Genomic DNA, 21,271 nt, shown 5'->3' with positions numbered 1-21,271 from the left:
TTTGAGTCACTAGAGAAAAGCGCTATATAAATATGATTAACTTCACACATTTTAAACGTAAACAATATTTACACAAAATCTAGCTGTCAACATTGAATATTGCATCGTTGCATTTCTATCCACAGCTTATGAACTTTCATTCATATTTTGTTGAAGTATTATTCAATAAATATATTTATAAAGGATTTTGGAATTGTTGCTATTTTTCAAATATTTTTAAAAAAATCTCACGTACCCCTTGGCATACCTTCATGTACCCCCATTTGAGAACCACTGCTCAAATTTGGTAACTGGTGATTCATTTAAGCTAATGTCCCAATACTTTTGTGTGTTTCATGCAGCGGCGTGGTGACCCACTTGAGCGGAAGAAACTCCCGGAAGCCCTTGAGGCTTTTCAACGACATGAAGAGCTCGAACACGGTCTCGCCCGTAGTCTGCGTCAGTCTGGAACTTTCCTGCTCCAAGGTGCCGCACAGCCTCTCCATGGCCACGTTGACATCATCGGCCACCTGTTGCAAGAGGAGGAACATGTAGTCTGGAACCACGTACTAACATTAATATGTGTCCCGAGAGGAGGAGTGTCCAAACTAAGCCCCGCCAGTGTCCTCAATCTGGCCTGCGAGACCTCCAAAAATACATTAAAGTTGATCCGCAGCACACATACCGTATTTTCCGGACCATAGGGCGCACCGATTTAAAAGGAGTAATGCCGATAAACGGGTCTTGGTTAGGTTTATTTTCATATAAAAGGTGCACCGGATTATAGGGCGCGTTAAAGGCCTACTGAAATGAGATTTTCTTATTTAAACGGGGATAGCAGGTCCATTCTATGTGTCATACTTGATCATTTCGTGATATTGCCATATTTTTGCTGAAAGGATTTAGTAGAGAACATCCACGATAAAGTTCGCCAAAAAAAAGCCTTGCCTGTACCGGAAGTAGCAGACAATCATGGCCACCAGCAGCTAGAGCGATTTGGACGGAGAAAGCGACGATTTCCCCATTAATTTGAGCGAGGGTGAACGTTTTGTGTCACACCCGGACCTGGATTTGTTTTGCTCCTTCGACGCAGAGGGAATACGGGACGAGCCAGGCGTGAATTTAGGTACATGATTATTTATTTATACACTATAGAGAAAAATAAGCAAACTAAGGCCGCTCACGAGGAGGTATACAACTTGGTTACGAAATACAAACAGGAAACAAAAACACTTGCACGATGGCATGAATGAACTATGAACAGAAACAGCACGATGGCATGACTAGAAACAACTAAAACAAAACAATTACCGTGACAAAAAAAAAAACAGGAGGAAAGAATAGCAAGGTGCGTGGCAGGTGATCGTGGGCATGGAGAATGAGCAGCATAGGCGTAGCTCGGTTGGTAGAGTGGCCGTGTCAGCAACTCGAGGGTTGCAGGTTCGATTCCCGCTTCCGCCATCCTAGTCACTGCCGTTGTGTCCTTGGGTTAAGACACTTTACCCAGCTGCTCCCAGTGCCACCCACACTGGTTTAAATGTAACTTAGATATTGGGTTTCACTATGTAAAGCGCTTTGAGTCACTCGAGAAAAGCGCTATATAAATATAATTCACTTCACTTCATAGGTAGGCAATGCAATGAAAGCAAATAGCAAAGTTCCCAGGACGAGGACAGAAACAGAATGCTATAAATAGCAGCTATGATGATTAGAAACAGGTGTGGGACTGAGGGCTGGGCGTGACTTGGAGACCAGGTGGAAACTAATGGGTTACTATGGAAAAAAAACAAAACCAGGAAGTGTAAAACGGGAAACAGGAGTCCAAAAACAAAACAAACTTGATCAAACTTAAAACTGAATTACAGGCATGACAATTTGTGGATGAGGAAAGTCAGAGTGAAGGACTAGAGAAAAAAACTAGACGGCAGAGCGATTCAGATGTAATTAGACAAATTTACTAGGATGATTCTGGAAAATCCCTTATCTGCTTATCGTGTTACTAGTGTTTTAGTGAGATTATATGGTCGTACCTGTACAACCTGAAAGTCGGAGAGGTGTGGCGACCGCCAGTGTCTCCGAGGGAAGCCACGTTTCTCGACGAGGTGAAGGCAGCTAGTATGGCCGGGCTGAGATTTTTTTTTTTTCCCCCTCCTCCACAGTGGAAGCATCCGACGGTCGGGGGCGGCCGGTGGGAGGAGGCAAGAGAGTCCACAGCTGCCTCTTCGACAGCTGCAGGAGAAACGACGCAAGCTCTCCGCTCATGTCTACGGTAAGAGCCGACTTATTACCACCATTTTCTCACCGAAACCTGCCGGTTGACATGTGGTAGGGCAGGGGTCGGGAACCTTTTTGGCTGAGAGAGCCATTAAAGCCACATATTATAAAATGTATTCCTGTGAGAGCCATATAATATTTTTTAACGCTGAATACAACTAAATGCGTGCATTTTTAAGTAACATTGTTATTCTGAGGCTAACCAATAATAAATAAGATACTTCTTAATTTGACTTCTTGAACTGTTGGGATACAAAACAGATCAATGGATTAAAATGCATGAGAATTTTTTTTATATTCTCAACGTTGTTTTTAACACTTTAACACATACCATGAATTGATTTACGTGGACCCCTTATTCGGGTGTTAGCATTTAGTGGTCAATTGGACGGAATATGTACTGTAATGCGCAATCTACTTATAAAAGTTCCATTCAATCAATCAAAAATGTGATTACCAGCTGAATTATTCATTACTTATCGTGTTAAGCAATCTCAGCTAAGATTTATCTGAGAGCCAGAAGCAGTCATCAAAAGAGCCACATCTGGCTCGAGAGCCATAGGTTCCCTACCCCTGTGGTAGGGAATCATGTTCGCCTGACCGCTCTGTTCCATAGTAAAGCTTCACCGTCATCTTTCGGGAATGTAAACAAGTAAACACCGGTTGTGTTTGTGTTGCTAAAGGCGGCCGCAATACACCGCTTCCCCCCTACATCTTTCTTCTTTGACGTCTCCATTATTCATTGAACAAATTGCAAAAGATTCAGCAACACAGATGTCCATAATACTGTGGAATTATGCCATGGGTGTCAAACTCTGGCCCGCGGGCCAAATTTGGCCCTCTGTGTAATTTCATTTGGCCCTTGAGGCAATATCAAATTAACATTAGAGCTGGCCCGCAGCTGTAACACCGCATTCACCACTTATACTTGTCCACCCTCCCGATTTTCCCGGGAGACTCCCGAACTTAAGTGCCCCTCCGGAATTTCTCCCGATTTCCACCCGGACAATAATATTGGGGGCGTGCCGTAAAAGCACTGCCTTTGGCGTTCTCTACATGTCGCCACGTCCGCTTTTCCTCCATACAAACATAATATATGCAACTTATACACACACACAAGTGTATGCAAGGCATACTTGGTCAACAGCCATACAGGTCACACTGAGGGTGGCCGTATAAGCAACTTTAATACTGTTACAAATATACGCCACACTGTGAACCCACAGCAAACAAGAATAACAAACACATTTCGAGAAAACATCCGCACCGTAACAACATAAACACAACATAAACACAACCGAACAAATACCCAGAACCCCTTGCATCACTAACTCTTCCGGGATGCTACAATATACACCCCCGCTACCACCAAACCCCGCCCCAACTCAAGCCCTGCGCCGAAAAGAGGCATTCAATTTGTATTTTTATTTCATTTGATATCCCATTAATATTTTTTAATTATTATTATTTTAAACTTGATTATGCATGTCACTATAAAGTTATATAAGCTTTGCTTGGTCAATATTCAATGCAAAACTTGTTTGGGTCCCTATTAAAGGATTAATTCTGGGGTGCCCACACTTTTTCTGCAGGCGAGCTACTTTTCAATTGACCAACTCGAGGGGATCTACCTCATTTATATATATCATTTATATTTATTTATTTATGAAAGAGACATTTTTGTAAACAAGTTAAATGTGTTTAATGATAATACAAGCATGTGTAACACATATAGATGTCTTTCTCTCACGAAGACAAGAATATAAGTTGGTGTATTACCTGATTCTGATGACTTGCATTGATTGGAATCAGACAGTAATGATGATAACGCCCACATTTTCAAATGGAGGAGAAAAAAAGTTGTCCTTTCTGTACAATACCACATGAAAGTGGTTGGTTTTTGGCATCTAATTCATCCAGCTTCCATACACTTTACAAGAAAAACATTGGCGGCAAATTCCGTAGCTTGCTTGATTGACATTCACGGCACCCGAGGGTCTTGTGAGATGACGCTGGCTGCTGCCAGTTCATTATTATGAAAAAATGACAGAGAGGAAGGCGAGAAACACTTTTTATTTCAACAGACTTTCGCGCCGTCCCTTCCGTCAAAACTCTAAAGGCCGACTGCACATTTCCTATCTTCACAATAAAAGCCCTGTTTCATGCTGCCTGCGCTAACAAAATAAGAGTCTCGGAAAGCTGGCGTGCACAAGTGATGTGCACGCCAGCTTTCTGAGGGATCGCTTGTGCACGCCAGTTTTCCGAGACTCTGTATTTAGTTAGCGCAGGCAGCATGAAGCAGGGCTTTTATTGTGAAGATAGGAAATGTGCAGTCGGCCTTTAGAGTTTTGACGGAAGGTACGGCGCGAGAGTCTGTTGAAATAAAAAGTGTTTCTCGCCTTCCTCTCGGTCATATTTTCATAATAATGATCTTGCAGCAGCCAGCGTCATCTCACAAGACCCTCCGGTACCGTGAATGTCATTTAAGTGACATCTTGGTGAAGATTGATGATCACTAATTTTTAGGTCTATTTTTTTTAAAAGCCTGGCTGGAGATCGACTGACACACCCCCCGCGGTCGACTGGTAGCTCGCGATCGACGTAATGGGCACCCCTGGATTAATTTGTTCAACCTCAGCCCGCGGCTTTGTTCAGTTTTAAATTTTGGCCCACTCTGTATTTGAGTTTGACACCCCTGAATTATGCGATGAAAAGAGACGACTTCTAGCTGGGAACGGTGCTGGAACAAGATGTCCTCTACAATGCGTGATGTCACGCGCAGGCTTCATCATATACTTTCGCGCGAAATTTCAAATTGCAATTTAGTAAACTAAAGCGGCCGTATTGGCATGTGTTGCAATGTTAATATTTCATCATTGATATATAAACTATCAGACTGCGTGGTCGGTAGTAGTGGGTTTTAGTAGGCCTTTAGAGTCCAACAAAATACGGTATCCTCCTCTTCAGGCTTCGCTACACGTCTTAAAAATCTGCTGTTTAAACGGAATGGAGACATACCAGTTTCTCCAGCTGCCTGTAGGAGACGCTGAAGAAATCCACTTTGACCGCGCTGCAGAAAACAAGCGGGAAGTCAGTTCAGGTGCAACAAAGATGCGAGGGCGCATTCCTGCTGGCTGTTCACCTGTAGAAAAGTTTGTTGTAGACGTTCTGGGCTCTCTGCATGTCGGCACACACGGCGTCCACCACCAGAACCAGCTTCTTCAGCAGCTCCTCCAGAGACTGCACAACCTTGTTAGTTTTTGCACAACTCAAGTACGGTGCAAAAACTGGCCGTGTGCACATACCCCGTCTTCCGGTTTGTGTTGCGCGATGAGGGCCTCGTACCACTCCGAGGTTCCTTTCTGTGGAGAGCGTGCAGTCATTAGCAAGCGGCTCGTTATTAACGTGCCCGACCGGGTTAATTACGGGACTTCAAAGCCATGTTTCCACCAGGCGGTTCACAGGCTGACTGAGGAGAGTACGCACTTTATTTTGCACAGGGGACTCCGGTTGGCGTACTCAAGTGTTTCATGGCACTTACCTTCACAGCAGAGGTGATGTCCAAGTGCAGCTCGTTCCGCAGAGGACAAACGGTCTTAAACGCCCGCATGTTTTGCATGTAGCCAATCCCCCTGGAGGCCATAAAAAAATGTGTCCTGTTAGAAGTCAACCACAGTAAGACTAGGGTACTAAGCTTTAAAATAAATAATATATACAGTGGGGCAAAAAAGTATTTAGTCAGCCACCGATTGTGCAAGTTCTCCCACTTCAAATGATGACAGAGGTCTGTCATTTTCATCATAGGTACACTTCAACTGTGAGAGACAGAATGTGAAAAAAAAATCCAGGAATTCACATTGTAGGAATTTTTAAGAATTTATTTGGTGGAAAATAAGTATTTGGTCAACCATTCAAAGCTCTCACTGATGGCTCAAAATCTCACGATACATGGCCCCATTCATTCTTTCCTTAACACGGACCAATAGTCCTGTCCCCTTAGCAGAAAAACAGCCCCAAAGCATGATGTTTCCACCCCCATGCTTCACAGTAGGTATGGTGTTCTTGGGATGCAACTCAGTATTCTTCTTCCTCCAAACACGACGAGTTGAGTTTATACCAAAATGGATACATGGATGATACAGCAAAGGTCATCATTGTCACCGACGTCCCACTGGGTTTGAGTTTTCCTTTCCCTTATGTGGGCCTACCGAGGATGTCGTAGTGGTTTGTGCAGCCCTTTGAGACACTAGTGATTTAGGGCTATATAAGTAAACATTGATTGATTGATTGAGGATTGGGAGAATGTCATGTGGTCAGATGAAACCGAAATAGAACTTTTTGGTATAAACTCCACTCGTCGTGTTTGGAGGAAGAAGAATACTGAGTTGCATCCCAAGAACACCACACCTACTGTGAAGCATGGGGGTGGAAACATCATGCTTTGGGGCTGTTTTTCTGCTAAGAGGACAGGACGATTGATCCGTGTTAAGGAAAGAATGAATGGGGCCATGTATCGTGAGATTTTGAGCCAAAACCTCCTTCCATCAGTGAGAGCTTTGAATGGTTAACCAAATACTTATTTTCCACCATAATTTACAAATAAAGGATTTAAAATGCCTACAATGTGAATTTCTGTATTTTTTTTTTCACATTCTGTCTCTCACAGTGTAAGTGTACCTATGATGAAAATTACAGACCTCTGTCATCATTTGAAGTGGGAGAACTTGCACAATCGGTGGCTGACTAAATACTTTTTTGCCCCACTGTATATATTTTATATATACACTGTATACTTGTTTAATTAAATGTTAAAATAAATAATATATATATTTGATATATATTTGTTTAATTAAATGTTGTACATTTTTTTATAGTTTTTTTTATTTTTATGTAATTGTATTTTATAAACACTTCTTTACTTTTTAGGGTTTTAGTTGTCAGGCTTGTCCCTGACAGTTTGGTTTTGTTTTAGTTTTTCTTCTGTGTATGTCTTTGTTTCCTGTCAGCGCCTTTATTTTGGTTATTTCCTGCTTTTCTCCCTGAGCGCTGTTTCCCCTCAGCTGCGGCTGATTGGCACCTGGCCACACCTGGTGTCAATCAGCCCGCTCTTGTTTAAACCTGCTTTGTCGTCCAGTCAGCGCTGGATTATTGTCGTTGCTACCTGTCGTGTCGTGTCAATGCAGCGTTGCGGTAAGGTATATTCGGTAGCTGTTTGTAGCTTGCTGTCTTTTGCTCCCTGCTTCCAGTTTTATTTGTTCATAGCCTTTTCCTTTTGTTTGTTCTTGTTTAGTATTTTATTAAATCATGTTTTCTTACTCGATGCCTGCCTCCATCTCTGCATCTTGGGGTCCGTCACATACGAACTCTGACATTAGTAAGCTTAGAATGAGAGTAAACTGCGAAAAAAAAACCTCACACTAGCTTGATGCTAATTTACTTTGGATTTGCCATAGACATGCTACTATTAGCGTTGGCAATTTTACATGGTTATTTCCACGCCTCTAAATTTGGAAGTGAACACTACAACTAAGATTATTGTTACAAGTAAACAGCTGGTGTGTAATGAGTACAATATTTAGAGTATGAACAGGTTGTAGGGCGCAACATGACACATTGAGCCTCATGGAAAAAGCTACTTCCTACAAAACGCAAACCGTGCCGTTCAATTGAATATTACCTATCATCAAAAGGTTCAGATAATCTGGATAAATCAATCAATCAATCAATGTTTATTTATGTAAATCTAAAGTGTCTCAAAGGGCTGCACAAGCCGTAACAACATCCTCGGTTCAGATCCCACATAAGAGCAAGGAAAAACTCACAACCCAGTGGGATGCCAATGTGAATGACTATGAGAGGACCGCAGACGTGGGTGAGCCCCCAACTCTAGGGGAGACCGGATGCAATGGACGTCGAGTGGGTCTCGCATAATATTAGGAAATCACTGCACGTAAGCGGCAACTCCGAAAACCCACATTGAATGCCCGTGACCTTCGATCCTTGCATCAGTGTGTAAAGGATATCACCACATGGGCTCAGGAACATTTCAGAAAACCACTGTCAGTAAGTACAGTTGGTTGTTACATCTGTTAAGTGCAAGTTAAAACTCTACTATGCAAAGCGAAAGCCATTTATCAACAACACCCAGAAACTCCACCGGCTTCGCTGGGCCCGAGCTCATCTTAGATGGACTGATGCAAAGTGGAAACATGTTCTGTGGTCTGACGATTCCACATTTCAAATTGGGGTTTGTAAATAGTTAATCGAAGTTAGGAAAAAGAAAAGCTCCACTGTGTACAACTTCTAAGCATTTTTAATTTATTTCATTTAGAGATGTCCGATAATGGCTTTTTTTGTCTTTTCTTTTTTTTTTTTTTTTCTTTGTCATGAAAAAGGGATGTTTTTGTCATGAAAAAGGGAGTTTTTTGTGGTCGGTGCACTAATTGTAAGTGTATATTGTGTTTTTTTTATGTTGATTATATTAACAAATAAATAAATAATTTATTTTCTTTTTTTTTAATAAAAATTTATAAAAAATTCTTCTGCGGCGCGGTACCAATCAGACCACGGCCCGGTACCGGCCCCTGGTTGGGGACCACTGGCTTTGTTAGTACCTGCCAGTAGCTGGTTTCGAGGTACCGTGCAGTAAAAAAAGACAAAACATTAATTCCTGCATGAAAAGTTCAAGCATGTCACGTCGATAGCAAACAACGCGTTGGCGGCGAAGGTACGTTACCTCAACATAAGTTCGTAGCGCGTTACGGCGGCGGCGCTGGTGCAAGGGAACACCTGCCTCATGTTCTTCATCAGGCACAGGCAGTGCTCCGTGTACAGCCTGAAACTGTCCGAGAGCTGCCTCTCCTGGACACAGGAAGCCCCCCAGGTTACGCTGTGAGACATTTTTGACTGGAGCAAAAAAGCCTCAATGAATGTCAATGGCGAGCTAATGAGGCGCCCGTTTCTGCGGAAACGTTGTGCTTTTTAAACCCCCCCCCCCCAACCCACCAGGTCTCCTCTCACAGAGGGAGGGTCCCACTCTGCATCGATGGCCCTCAGGAGGCGCAGCAGCAGGGAGTAGCACACACGCTGGGTTCGGTGGTGGCCGCTGTAGCACTGCCAGCGACTGCAAACCAAGACGGGTTTTTAAGAGCTTCCTTTTTGGACGTCCGACGTGTTTTTACTCACATGATGGCCTGTTGGAGGCGGGTGAGGTCCGTCTGCATGGCGTGGTGAGTCAGCGTGGTCCACGCCGGGGGGCTAACCTGCCCGTTCCAGTTGTACGGCTCCCGCTGGCAGAGTACATAAAACTGTTATTGTGTGAATGCTCCAAAAAGTTTTCTATCTTATTAGTTATTCAACTTCTTTTTGTCCCGGCCAGGGCGCTTTCCAATGCGTCCTCATCTGTGCCTCATGCGCTCTCTCAGCAGACAGCGCGCTCGGACACGCCCCTGCTGGCGCTGAGAGCAGCACGCCCACGCAGCTACAAGCCTGCTGACGATTACCTTTCTACACACCTGGGATTAATGAGGGCGAGCTGCTTAAGAGACCAAGAGAATTATAAGCTCTGCTTCTTCCTACTCCTTTTCGAACATGTTGAAAAGAGAAACTGGAAATTGTGATGTATCATGTTGTAAGCTCGCATGTTCGAAATAAACTCAAACTCAAGTTCAAGTTCAAGTTTATTCACAATACCATATAATAATTTCAATAGTAGTGAATATCATCAATTAAAGATTTTGGTACGTGAAAGGGTCCCCCAAATAAGCTAGAAGAAGCTTTTGACAGGGGGGTTCAGCGCTGAGAGCAGCACGCCCACGCAGCTACAAGCCTGCAGACGATTTCCTTTCTACACACCTGGAATTAATGAGGGCGAGCTGCTTAAGAGACCGAGTTCAAGTTCAAGTTTATTCACAATACGATATAACAATTTCAATAGTAGTGAATATCATCAATTAAAGATTTTGGTACGTGAAAGGGTCCCCCAAAAAAGCTAGAAGAAGCTTTTGACAGGGGGTCCAGCGCTGAGAGCAGCACGCCCAAGCAGCTACAAGCCTGCAGACGATTACTTTTCTACACACCTGGGATTAATGAGGGCGAGCTGCTTAAGAGACCAAGTTCAAGTTCATTCCCAATACCATATAACAATTTCAATAGTAGTGAATATCATCAATTAAAGATGTTGGTACGTGAAAGGGTCCCCCAAATAAGCTAGAAGAAGCTTTTGACAGGGGGGTCCAGCCCCGAGAGCAGCACGCCCACGCAGCTACAAGCCTGCAGACGATTACCTTTCTACACACCTGGAATTAATGAGGGCGAGCTGCTTAAGAGACCAAGAGAATTATAAGCTCTGCTTCTTCCTACTCCTTTTCGAACATGTTGAAAAGAGAAACTGGAAATTGTGATGTATCATGTTGTAAGCTCGCATGTTCGAAATAAACTCAAACTCAAGTTCAAGTTCAAGTTTATTCACAATACCATATAATAATTTCAATAGTAGTGAATATCATCAATTAAAGATTTTGGTACGTGAAAGGGTCCCCCAAATAAGCTAGAAGAAGCTTTTGACAGGGGGTCCAACGCTGAGAGCAGCACGCCCACGCAGCTACAAGCCTGCAGACGATTACCTTTCTACACACCTGGAATTAATGAGGGCGAGCTGCTTAAGAGACCAAGAGAATTATAAGCTCTGCTTCTTCCTACTCCTTTTCGAACATGTTGAAAAGAGAAACTGGAAATTGTGATGTATCATGTTGTATGCTTGCATGTTCGAAATAAACTCAAACTCAAGTTCAAGTTTATTCACAATACCATATAACAATTTCAATAGTAGTGAATATCATCAATTAAAGATTTTGGTACGTGAAAGGGTCCCCCAAATAAGCTAGATGAAGCTTTTGACAGGGGGTCCAGCCCTGAGAGCAGCACGCCCACGCAGCTACAAGCCTGCAGACGATTACCTTTCTACACACCCGGGATTAATGAGGGCGAGCTGCTTAAGAGACCGAGTTCAAGTTCAAGTTTATTCACAATACCATATAACAATTTCAATAGTAGTGAATATCATCAATTAAAGATGTTGGTACGTGAAAGGGTCCCCCAAATAAGCTAGAAGAAGCTTTTAACAGGGAGTCCAGGGATCCTCGTGGGAACTTAGTTCTCACATGGTGAACCGTATGCTCTATTTTTGTTTCCTCTCCGTGGCTTGATGCGTGCTTTGTCTTCTCCCGTGTTTCAGCAGGGTTTTCCTTCCCTTGCCCTGGATTTTCGACTGCCTCCCCTCGTTCCTCGACTCCTCGCTCGCCCCTGGACTCTGACGCCTCTCTCTCGCCCCTGATCCTGCCTGCCCCATTGACTTCCTCGCTCCTTTGCTCTCGTCGACACTTTGGTAACACACACTTCAGCTAATCTACACACATAGTCACACGCATACACTCTTGGATTTTGTCACACTCCATTATATACTTCCATAGTATTGTTTGTTATTATTATATATACACATTGACTATATATATATAAAAATAATTTATGAACATTAAATCCCCTAGTGTCAGTCTACCGTCACTTCCCTTGCAATCCATAACACTTTTTCTTCTTTAATTTTTGGCGCGCTTTACCTTTCACATTTTTTCCCAAACTTCCAGGTTTTCCGGGACATTTTTCCCAACCAATATGAATTGGCCATTTTTCAAACTTCCACCATTTCCTCATTTTTCAACCCATTCTACCTTCAACATATTGTACTCATCCTGGAAATTCCAAATATAATTTTTCCAAGTTCAAAATAATTCCAGGAATTCCGAGAATTCCCCTTTTTTCAAACTCTTTTTTGACCCTTTTTTCTGGCGACTACTCCTTCCACATTTTTCAACCCACTTCAACCGTTCCACCGTCTAAACATTCCTCTTAATCAGGACAAAAAAATAATTTTTATGAACAGGAAAAATTCACGGTTTTCCTGAAATTTCAGGAATTCCACAATACAATTTCTGAATTAAAAATGTTACTAATTTAATATTTTTAGACCGTTGGAAAAAGTTCCAACATCAACCATTTCGAATCATTCAGAACGATTTTTTCAGTTTTTTGACATTTTTCAAAAAATTCCCATTTTTCCCGAAATTTCCGAATTTACACGACAATCCCATTGGAACATTTTTCAAAGTTTCAAAACTCCCGACGTTTTTCATCCAATTCAAACCGTTTCAACGTCAAAAGGTTCAAATTTCCGGATTTCCCAGAATTCCAGGTTTTCCGGGACATTCAAAATGAAATGGCCATTTTTACAAATTTCCACCATTTACACATTTTTCACCTTCAACACATTCCACTCATCCTGGACATTCAAACTATTATTTTTCCAAGTTCAAAAAAATTCCAGGAATTCCCCTTCAAACCTTTTTTTGACCCTTTTTTATGGCGACTCCTCCTTCCACATTTGTCAACCCACTTCAACCGTTCGACTGTCCAAACAATCCTCTTAATCAGAAAAATTCCTGGAATTCCAGGAATTCCATAATACAATTTCTGAATTAAAAATGTTACTCTTTCAACATTTCTCGACCATTTTGAAAAGTTCCAACACCAACTCATTCAGAACATTTAAGCCTTTTAACATTTTTCACAAAATTGCCACTTTTCCCGAAATTCCCATGAACTGGAAACATTCCCGGTTTTCCCAAAATTCCAGGAATTCCATAATACCATTTCTGAATTAAAAATGTTACTACTTCAACAATTTAAGAAAGTTCTAACACCAACCATTTTAACTCATTCAGAACATTTAAGTATTTTAACATGTTTCAAAAAATCCCCACATTTCCCGAAATTCCCAAATTTCCATGACATTCCCATTGAAATGAATGGGACATTTTTCAAAGTTTCACAACTCCCACATTTTTCATCTCATTTGAATCGTTCCAACTTCACAATATTCAAATTTCCAGATTTCCCAGAATTCCAGGTTTTCCGGGTGATTCAAAATGAAATGGCCATTCTTCAAACTCCCACCATTTACACATTTTTCCCCTTCAACACATTCCACTCATTAATTTTTCCAAGTCCAAAAATATTCCAGGAATTCCCCTTCAAAACTTTTTTTGACCCTTTTTTCGGCGACTCCTCCTTCCACATTTGTCAACCCACTTCAACCGTTCGACTGTCCAAACATTCCTCTTAATCAAAAAAAAAATCCTGAAATTCCAGGAATTCCATAATACCATTTCTGAATTAAAAATGTTATTATTTCAACATTTCTTGACAATTTTGAAAAGTTCCAACACCAACCATTTAACTCATTCAGAACATTTAAGTCTTTTAACATTTTTCACAAAATTGCCACTTTTCCCAAAATTCCCCTGACATTCCCATTGAAATAAATGGGACATTTTTCAAAGTTCCACAACTCCCACATTTTTCACCCAATTCAAACCGTTCCAACTTAAAAACCCTTGAAAAATTCCAAAAATTCACAGATTTCCCAAAATTCCAGGTTTTCTGGGACATTTTTCCCGTTCAAAATGAATTGGCCATTTTTCAAACTTCCACCATTTTCCACCTTTTTCAACCGATTCAAACAATTCCACCTTCAAATTATCAGCATATCTCATCCTGTACATTCAAATTATATTTTTTCAAGTTGAAAAAAATCCCAGGAATTCCCAGAATTCCCCTTTTTCCAAACCCTTGATTCTGACGACCACTCCTTCCACATTTTTCAACCTACTTCAACCCTTCCACCGTCCCAACATTCCTCCTAATCAGGAAAAAAAAACTAAGTTGTTTTATGAACTGGAAAAATTCCCGGTTTTCCCGAAATTCCAGGAATTCCACAATAGAGTTTCTGAATTAAAAATGTTACGACTTCAAAATTTCTCAACCATTTTGAAAAGTTCCAACACTAACCATTTCAACTCATTCAGAACATTCTCGTAAAATGTTTCAAAAAATTCACACATTTCCCGAAATTTCCAAATTTCCACGACATTCCCATTGAAATGAATGTTCCTCATCCCCCACATTTTTTACCCGATTCAAACTGTTCCAACTTCAAACTGTTCAGCCTATTCGGGAATCGCGGGCTTTCCCTTGACAAATTCCAAAACTTCCCAGATTTCCCAGAATTCCAGGTTTTCCGGGACATTTTTCCCATTCAAACTTCCACCATTTTCCACAGTTTTCAACCGATTCAAACAATTCCAGCTTCAAATTATCAACATATTTCGTCCTGTACATTCAAATTATATTTTTTCACGTAAAAAAATTCCAGCAATTCCCAGAATTCCCCTTTTTCCAAACCCTTTTTTCTGACGACTTCCCTGCTTAGGCTGCTGCCCCCGCGACCCGACCTCGGATAAGCGGAAGAAGATGGATGGATAGATGGATGGATATATATTATATACTGTATATATAGTATGTAAATATTACATATATGTTATATTTTATATTGCTACTATGGTACATTTTTAGTTTACCTTATACCTGATTTATCCTTTCTATCCTTACCCTTTCCATCCTTTGTAACTGAGCTACTGTGTGGAACAATTTCACTTTTGGATCATTAACCTTGGTCTAAGTCTAGGCTATCCATGTCTGTAGCTGACTGATGGACAGCTGGTGGGCTTCGTTTTAAGATGTGCAACAAAGCCTGATTTTATTTGTTGTTTTACAAAGCTGCTCCGTTTAAATAATGACAGTAGTAACTAATATCTCATGACAATATTTATCAATCAATCAATCAATGTTTAATTATATCGCCCTAAAACACGAGTGTCTCAAAGGGCTGTGCAAGCCACAACGACATTCTCGGCTCAGATCCCACATCAGGGCAAGGAAAAACTCAAGCCAATGGGACAATGAGAAACCTTGGAGTGACGACCGGTGCAATGGACGTCGAATGGATCTAGCATAATATTGTGAGAGTCCAGTCCATACTGGATCCAACATAATAGTGAGAGTCCAGTCCAGTGACTAGTTTCTGGTATTTGTGTATTATTTCCTGTCCACAGCTCTAATTTCTGTTTCAATGTCCTGTTTTCCACTATTTCTCCTGTCTGAGCGCTGGCTCCTTCACCTGTCCCTGGCTGCCAATCAGCACACACCTGTTCTTGGTTGCCAATCAGCACACACCTGTTCTTGGTTGCCAATCAGGATGCTTTATACGCCAGCCCTCGTAAAAAAAAATAAAAAAATAGTTTGACCTGCACTTTGCCTGCCGTGTCTGCATCCTGGGGTCACGACTAACGACGTCACAGCGAAGCTAAGAAAACCAACAATATATAATAATAATATTGAAGGAAAGTCACCTTGACATGGGCATGCTCGTGCTCGACAATCCGACTCAGCAGTTTCTTGTGGATGGACACGTTGGATTCTCTCTTGGACAGCGTTGTGTCTCTCTTCAGGGCAAAAAAAAGAGGTGAAAAGAATAAACAGTTTATATATTTTATACCCATCACAGTATAATAATAATTCATTGGAAGCAAGAGGCTGTTATTTTTCTGAAATGTGAAAACTTTATAATCGCAATTTTTCTACCTAATTAATGATAAATTTGAGCAGTCATTAAATATTATTATGTGTTTGTGGAGAGGCCGCAGCCCTGCCCAAGATGGCGGCAAGGAGGCGGAGGATGCGGCGGAGCGGAGAGGCGGGGCTTGCTGGGAGCGACGCCGCCACAATCTAAATCAGGTGCATGGCACAATTAACATTACTCCTCTGGCTGTATAAAAGGGGAGAAGGAGGAAAGATCAGGAAAGGAGTTGGAGAGCCTGCAGGAGCAGGTGAGGAGCGATCAAAGAGCGACAGAGAGCGAGCCAGAGAGGAGGACGACGACGACGAAGAGCGGAACCGTGAGTGATCAGTGGAAAGGAGCAGCTGCAAAGCGATCCGACCTTCACTAAAAACAAGCTTTATTTGAAAAAATGAAAGAGTCAAACCTGCTCAAAAGCATGTCCTTCCTGGGTGGTCCACTGAACCCGAGCGACGACAGCAATCAACCGTCACAGTATTATTACGCAATACGGCAGCAGCAGAACCAGTGTTGTAATAGCTGTAAGGTGCAAACTTGCTAAGCTAGCATTGATGACGCCGATGAACAAATGTATGACAAGCATGACTTTTACACCATGAGCCAACATTTTACAGCACACGCAGCGGTAGATGATGCATACTGTTTAGAGATGCCGATAAATGCTTTAAAATGTAATATGGGAAATTATCGGTATCGGTTACAACAAGTAAAATTAATGACTTTTTAAAATGCCGATGTACGAAGCGGTACATATCCGGTAAAACACGGACGTAGGACATACTTGCCAACCCTCCCAATTTTCCTGGGAGACTGTCGAACTTCAGTGCCTCTCCCGGGGCAACCATTCTTCCGAATTTCTCTCGATTTCCACCCGGACAACAAAATTGGGGGCGTGCCTTAAACGCACTGCCTTTAGCGTCTTCTACAACCTGTCGTCACGTCCGCTTTTCCTCCATACAAACAGCGTGCCGGCCCAGTCACATATTTTAGATGGCTTTTACACACACACACACACAAGTGAATGCAACCATACTTGGTCAACAGCCATACAGGTCACACTGAGGGTGGCCGTATAAACAACTTTAACACTGTTACAAATATGCGCCACACTGTAAACCCACATCAAACAACAATGACAAACACATTTCGGGAGAACATTCGCACCCTAACACAACATAAACACAACAGAACAAATATCCAGAACCCTTTGCAGCGCTAACACTTCCCGGACGCTACAATATACATCCACGCTACCACCAAACCCCCCGGCATCTCGCGAATTCGTATAACATATATATATATATATATATATATATATATACATACACACACACACACACACACACACACACATGTATATATATATATACACATATGTATGCGTATACATATATATGTATACATATACATATATACATACATATATAGATATATAAACATACACATATATACACATATATGTGTATATATACACATATATATATGTATATCTACACATATACATATATATACATATACATGTATATATACACATATATGTATATATACACACATATTTATAAAAAGGAATAAGCGGTAAAAAATGGATGGATGGATGGATATATATATATATATATATATATATATATATATCCATCCATTTTCTACCGCTTATTCCCTTTTGGGGTCACAAGGGGCGCTGGCGCCTATCTCAGTTACAATCGGGCGGAATGCGGGGTACACCCTGGACATATATACAATACATATACACACATATATATATATATATACATACATACATATGCATAAAGGGAAGACGATTAAGAGCTATTCAGTAGGATTTAAGGTCCAAGCTTACATCACATTCAAATTTTTACTGCATGCCTTTGGTAAGTGCCGGAGTGAGAAGAGGTTTTTAGAATAATTAGCGCATGCTTACTTTTACCGCATGCCTTTGGTACGCGCAGGAGTGAGAGGTGGTTTTAAATTAATTAGAGCCCCGGCGGAAATTCAAGGAAATACGGTATATATATATATATATATATATATATATATATATATATATATATATATATATATATATATATATATATATATATATATATATATATATATATATATATATATATATATACACATAGACAGAGATAGATATACTGGCCCCCCAGACACATTTTTTCTCTAAATTTGGCCCCCCAAGTCAAAATGATGGAAGTCTTGCAGACTTGTTATTGAGTAGAGCACATGAGACTTTGCACCTGGCTGGTGAACAGCTTCAGTATCAGGTGACATTCTCCTGACACTTTGGAGGCGCTGGACCGGGGCTCCAGTTTGAACCAGGTGTCGAAGCCGCCGACGGGGATCTCCTGCAAAAACAAGCCGAGTGAGCGGCGCTGTGAGATGTTTGACGTTTACTACAACCTACATTTAAAGAAATGTTGATGCATCCCAGGAAGTCATCTGCGTTCTCCTCGGAGCCGGACGAGGACGAGCCGTTGGCGCGCACCGACTTTGCGATCTGCTTGAAATACCTGTCGAGGGGCGACGAAGGAGGTGAGAAACCTGTTTGCTTAATCGTGAAGAAGCAGCATGCGGCCATGAACGACATTTGCTACCTTCCCATTCCTCGAAGACCGCTGACTTCATTGAGCTTTTTGCAGGCCTCGGCCACCGAAACGTCATCATCGTGATCCCTGGAGAAGGTAAAGTATGAGGGGTGAAAGGGCATAAACACATACCAATGGGACTGTGAATGTGGTTTGTCATTAGAAATATAATTAACTCTGTATTGTAAACCTGCTTTTTGACACAGCTCATACGCATCCTGGTCTGCCAGAGAATAAGAAGACAGTGTTGCCATCCAGACTAACTACGTTTTAGCGATCCCTTTCAGTGTACATAATATTCATTGTCAGAGTTAGTTTGTGACGAACCCCAGGATGCAGAGAAGGAGGCAGGCATTGCGTAAGAAAGCATACTTTAAATTAACACTAAGACAAAACCGGACAAAAAGGGTGCAAGCAAAAGGCGCGCACTAGGCGAATAACAAACTAAAAGAGCTAGCATGAGAGCTAGAAGATAACGAGCAGGAAACATGAGTCGTTACTTGTAGTATGAAAACAAACTGGAAGCAGGGAACAAACAAAAAAACAGTAAGCTACAAACAGCGACCGAAATATAGCTTACCGCTACGCTGCAAAGAAAAGAGCTAGCATGAGAGCTAGAAGATAACGAGCAGGAAACATGAGTCGTTACTTGTAGTATGAAAACAAACTGGAAGCAGGGAACAAACAAAAAAACAGTAAGCTACAAACAGCGACCGAAATATAGCTTACCGCTACGCTGCAAAGACACGACACGACACGACACGGCAGGAGCGACAAAACATGACAATAATCCAGCCCAGAAAACAGGTCTAAATAGGAACGGGCTGATTGACACCAGGTGTGGCAAGGTGCCAATCGGCCGCAGCTGAGGGGACACAGCACTCAGGGAGAAAGACAGGAACCCAACAAAATAAGAGCGCTGACAGGATACACTACACACTAAGAATATAGGTTGAATAGGATTTGCAAATCATTGTATTCTGCTTTGATTTACCATTTACACAACGGGCCAGCTTCCGTGGTTTTGGGGTTTTGTGCATACTTTGCGTTACACTGAAGGCTGTTTCGAATATTCTGCTGGATCTATGAGGTGTACTTAATATCGTGTCCGGCGGTCCATCCATTTTCTTCCGCTTATCCGAGGTCGGGTCGCGGGGGCAACAGCCTAAGCAGGGAAACCCAGACTTCCCTTTCCCCAGCCACTTCGTCTAGCTCTTCCCGGGGGATCCCGAGGCGTTCCCAGGCCAGCCGGGAGACATAGTCTTCCCAACGTGTCCTGGGTCTTCCCCGTGGCCTCCTACCGGTTGGACGTGCCCTAAACACCTCCCTAGGGAGGCGTTCGGGTGGCATCCTGACCAGATGCCCGAACCACCTCATCTGGCTCCTCTCGATGTGGAGGAGCAGCGGATTTACTTTGAGTTCCTCCCGGATGGCAGAGCTTCTCACCCTATCTCTAAGGGAGAGCCCCAAACTCATTTCGGCCGCTTGTACCCGTGATCTTATCCTTTCGGTCATGACCCAAAGCTCATGACCATAGGTGAGGATGGGAACGTAGATCGACCGGTAAATTGAGAGCTTTGCCTTCCGGCTCAGCTCCTTCTTCACCACAACGGATCGGTACAACGTCCGCATTACTGAAGACGCCGCCTGTCGATCTCAGGATCCACTCTTCCCTCACTCGTGAACAAGACTCCTAGGTACTTGAACTCCTCCACTTGGGGCAGGGGTCTCCTCCCCAACCCGGAGATGGCACTCCACCCTTTTCCGGGCGAGAACCACGGACTCGGACTTGGAGGTGCTGATTCTCATTCCGGTCGCTTCACACTCGGCTGCGAACCGATCCAGTGAGAGCTGAAGATCCCGGTCAGATGAAGCCATCAGGACCACATCATCTGCAAAAAGCAGAGACCTAATCCTGCGGTCACCAAACCGGAACCCCTCAACGCCTTGACTGCGCCTAGAAATTCTGTCCATAAAAGTTGGGAACAGAATCGGTGACAAAGGACAGCCTTGGCGGAGTCCAACACTCACTGGAAATGTGTTCGACTTACTCCCGGCATTGCGGACCAAGCTCTGGCACTGATCGTACAGGGAGCGGACCGCCACAATAAGACAGTCCAATACCCCGTACTCTCTGAGCACTCCCCACAGGACTTCCCTCGGGAAGTCCTGTGGAACGTTGACAATGGTAAAGATGGGAGTTACTGGCATGTGTCCGGCGGTTTCTGTCCAAAATACATCAAGTCAATGAAGACATTATTAGAGTGACACCATATTTCACATGCCAATCAAAGCTGCTCACACGGTCAATAAGGTGGCCACTGTTTGACGGATCAACTTAATGTGTATTATATTTATCCATGACAGCATTTTTGTTGTAAATTGTGACAACCATGATTTGTACGTATTATTTTCGGGTCTCCCCATGTCTAGCATTAAAAGATTACAGTTGGTACAAAATGCGGCTGCTAGACTTTGGACAAGAACAAGAAAGTTTGATCACATTACACCTGTACTGGCTCACCTGCACTGGCTTCCTGTGCACTTAAGATGTGACTTTAAGGTTTTACTACTTACGTATAAAATACTACACGGTCTAGCTCCATCCTATCTTGCCGATTGTATTGTACCATATGTCCCGGCAAGAAATCTGCGTTCAAAGGACTCCGGCTTATTAGTGATTCCCAAAGCCCCCAAAAAAGTCTGCGGGCTATAGAGCGTTTTCATTTCGGGCTCCAGTACTCTGGAATGCCCTCCCGGTAACAGTTCGAAATGCCACCTCAGTAGAAGCATTTAAGTCTCACCTTAAAACTCATCTGTATACTCTAGCCTTTAAATAGACTCCCTTTTTAGACCAGTTGATCTGCCGTTTCTTTTCTTTTTCTTCCATGTCCCACTCTCCTTT

The 21,271-nt window shown here is 42.4% G+C and overlaps 1 protein-coding gene across 1 annotated transcript in view; it reads right to left on the bottom strand.

Moving 5' to 3' along the window:
• Window positions 1-21,271, bottom strand: part of LOC133555873 (BAI1-associated protein 3-like) — a 66,684-nt gene that overhangs the window by 34,418 nt on the left and 10,995 nt on the right. The window contains exons 7-18 of the mRNA XM_061905319.1: window positions 18,376-18,453; window positions 18,186-18,291; window positions 18,019-18,126; window positions 15,555-15,647; window positions 9,439-9,542; window positions 9,259-9,376; window positions 8,990-9,114; window positions 5,795-5,885; window positions 5,559-5,615; window positions 5,396-5,493; window positions 5,272-5,323; window positions 358-509 (exon numbers count right to left, since the gene is read on the bottom strand). Of these exons, the coding sequence (XP_061761303.1) occupies window positions 358-509; window positions 5,272-5,323; window positions 5,396-5,493; window positions 5,559-5,615; window positions 5,795-5,885; window positions 8,990-9,114; window positions 9,259-9,376; window positions 9,439-9,542; window positions 15,555-15,647; window positions 18,019-18,126; window positions 18,186-18,291; window positions 18,376-18,453 (1,182 nt within the window). The remainder of the gene's footprint in view (window positions 1-357; window positions 510-5,271; window positions 5,324-5,395; window positions 5,494-5,558; window positions 5,616-5,794; window positions 5,886-8,989; window positions 9,115-9,258; window positions 9,377-9,438; window positions 9,543-15,554; window positions 15,648-18,018; window positions 18,127-18,185; window positions 18,292-18,375; window positions 18,454-21,271) is intronic.

This window comes from Nerophis ophidion, linkage group LG07, assembly GCF_033978795.1.
Source record: "Nerophis ophidion isolate RoL-2023_Sa linkage group LG07, RoL_Noph_v1.0, whole genome shotgun sequence".
NCBI lineage: Eukaryota > Metazoa > Chordata > Actinopteri > Syngnathiformes > Syngnathidae > Nerophis > Nerophis ophidion.
The sequence above is the reverse complement of the archived record's forward strand: the minus strand, read 5'-3'. Positions and strand labels throughout refer to the sequence as shown.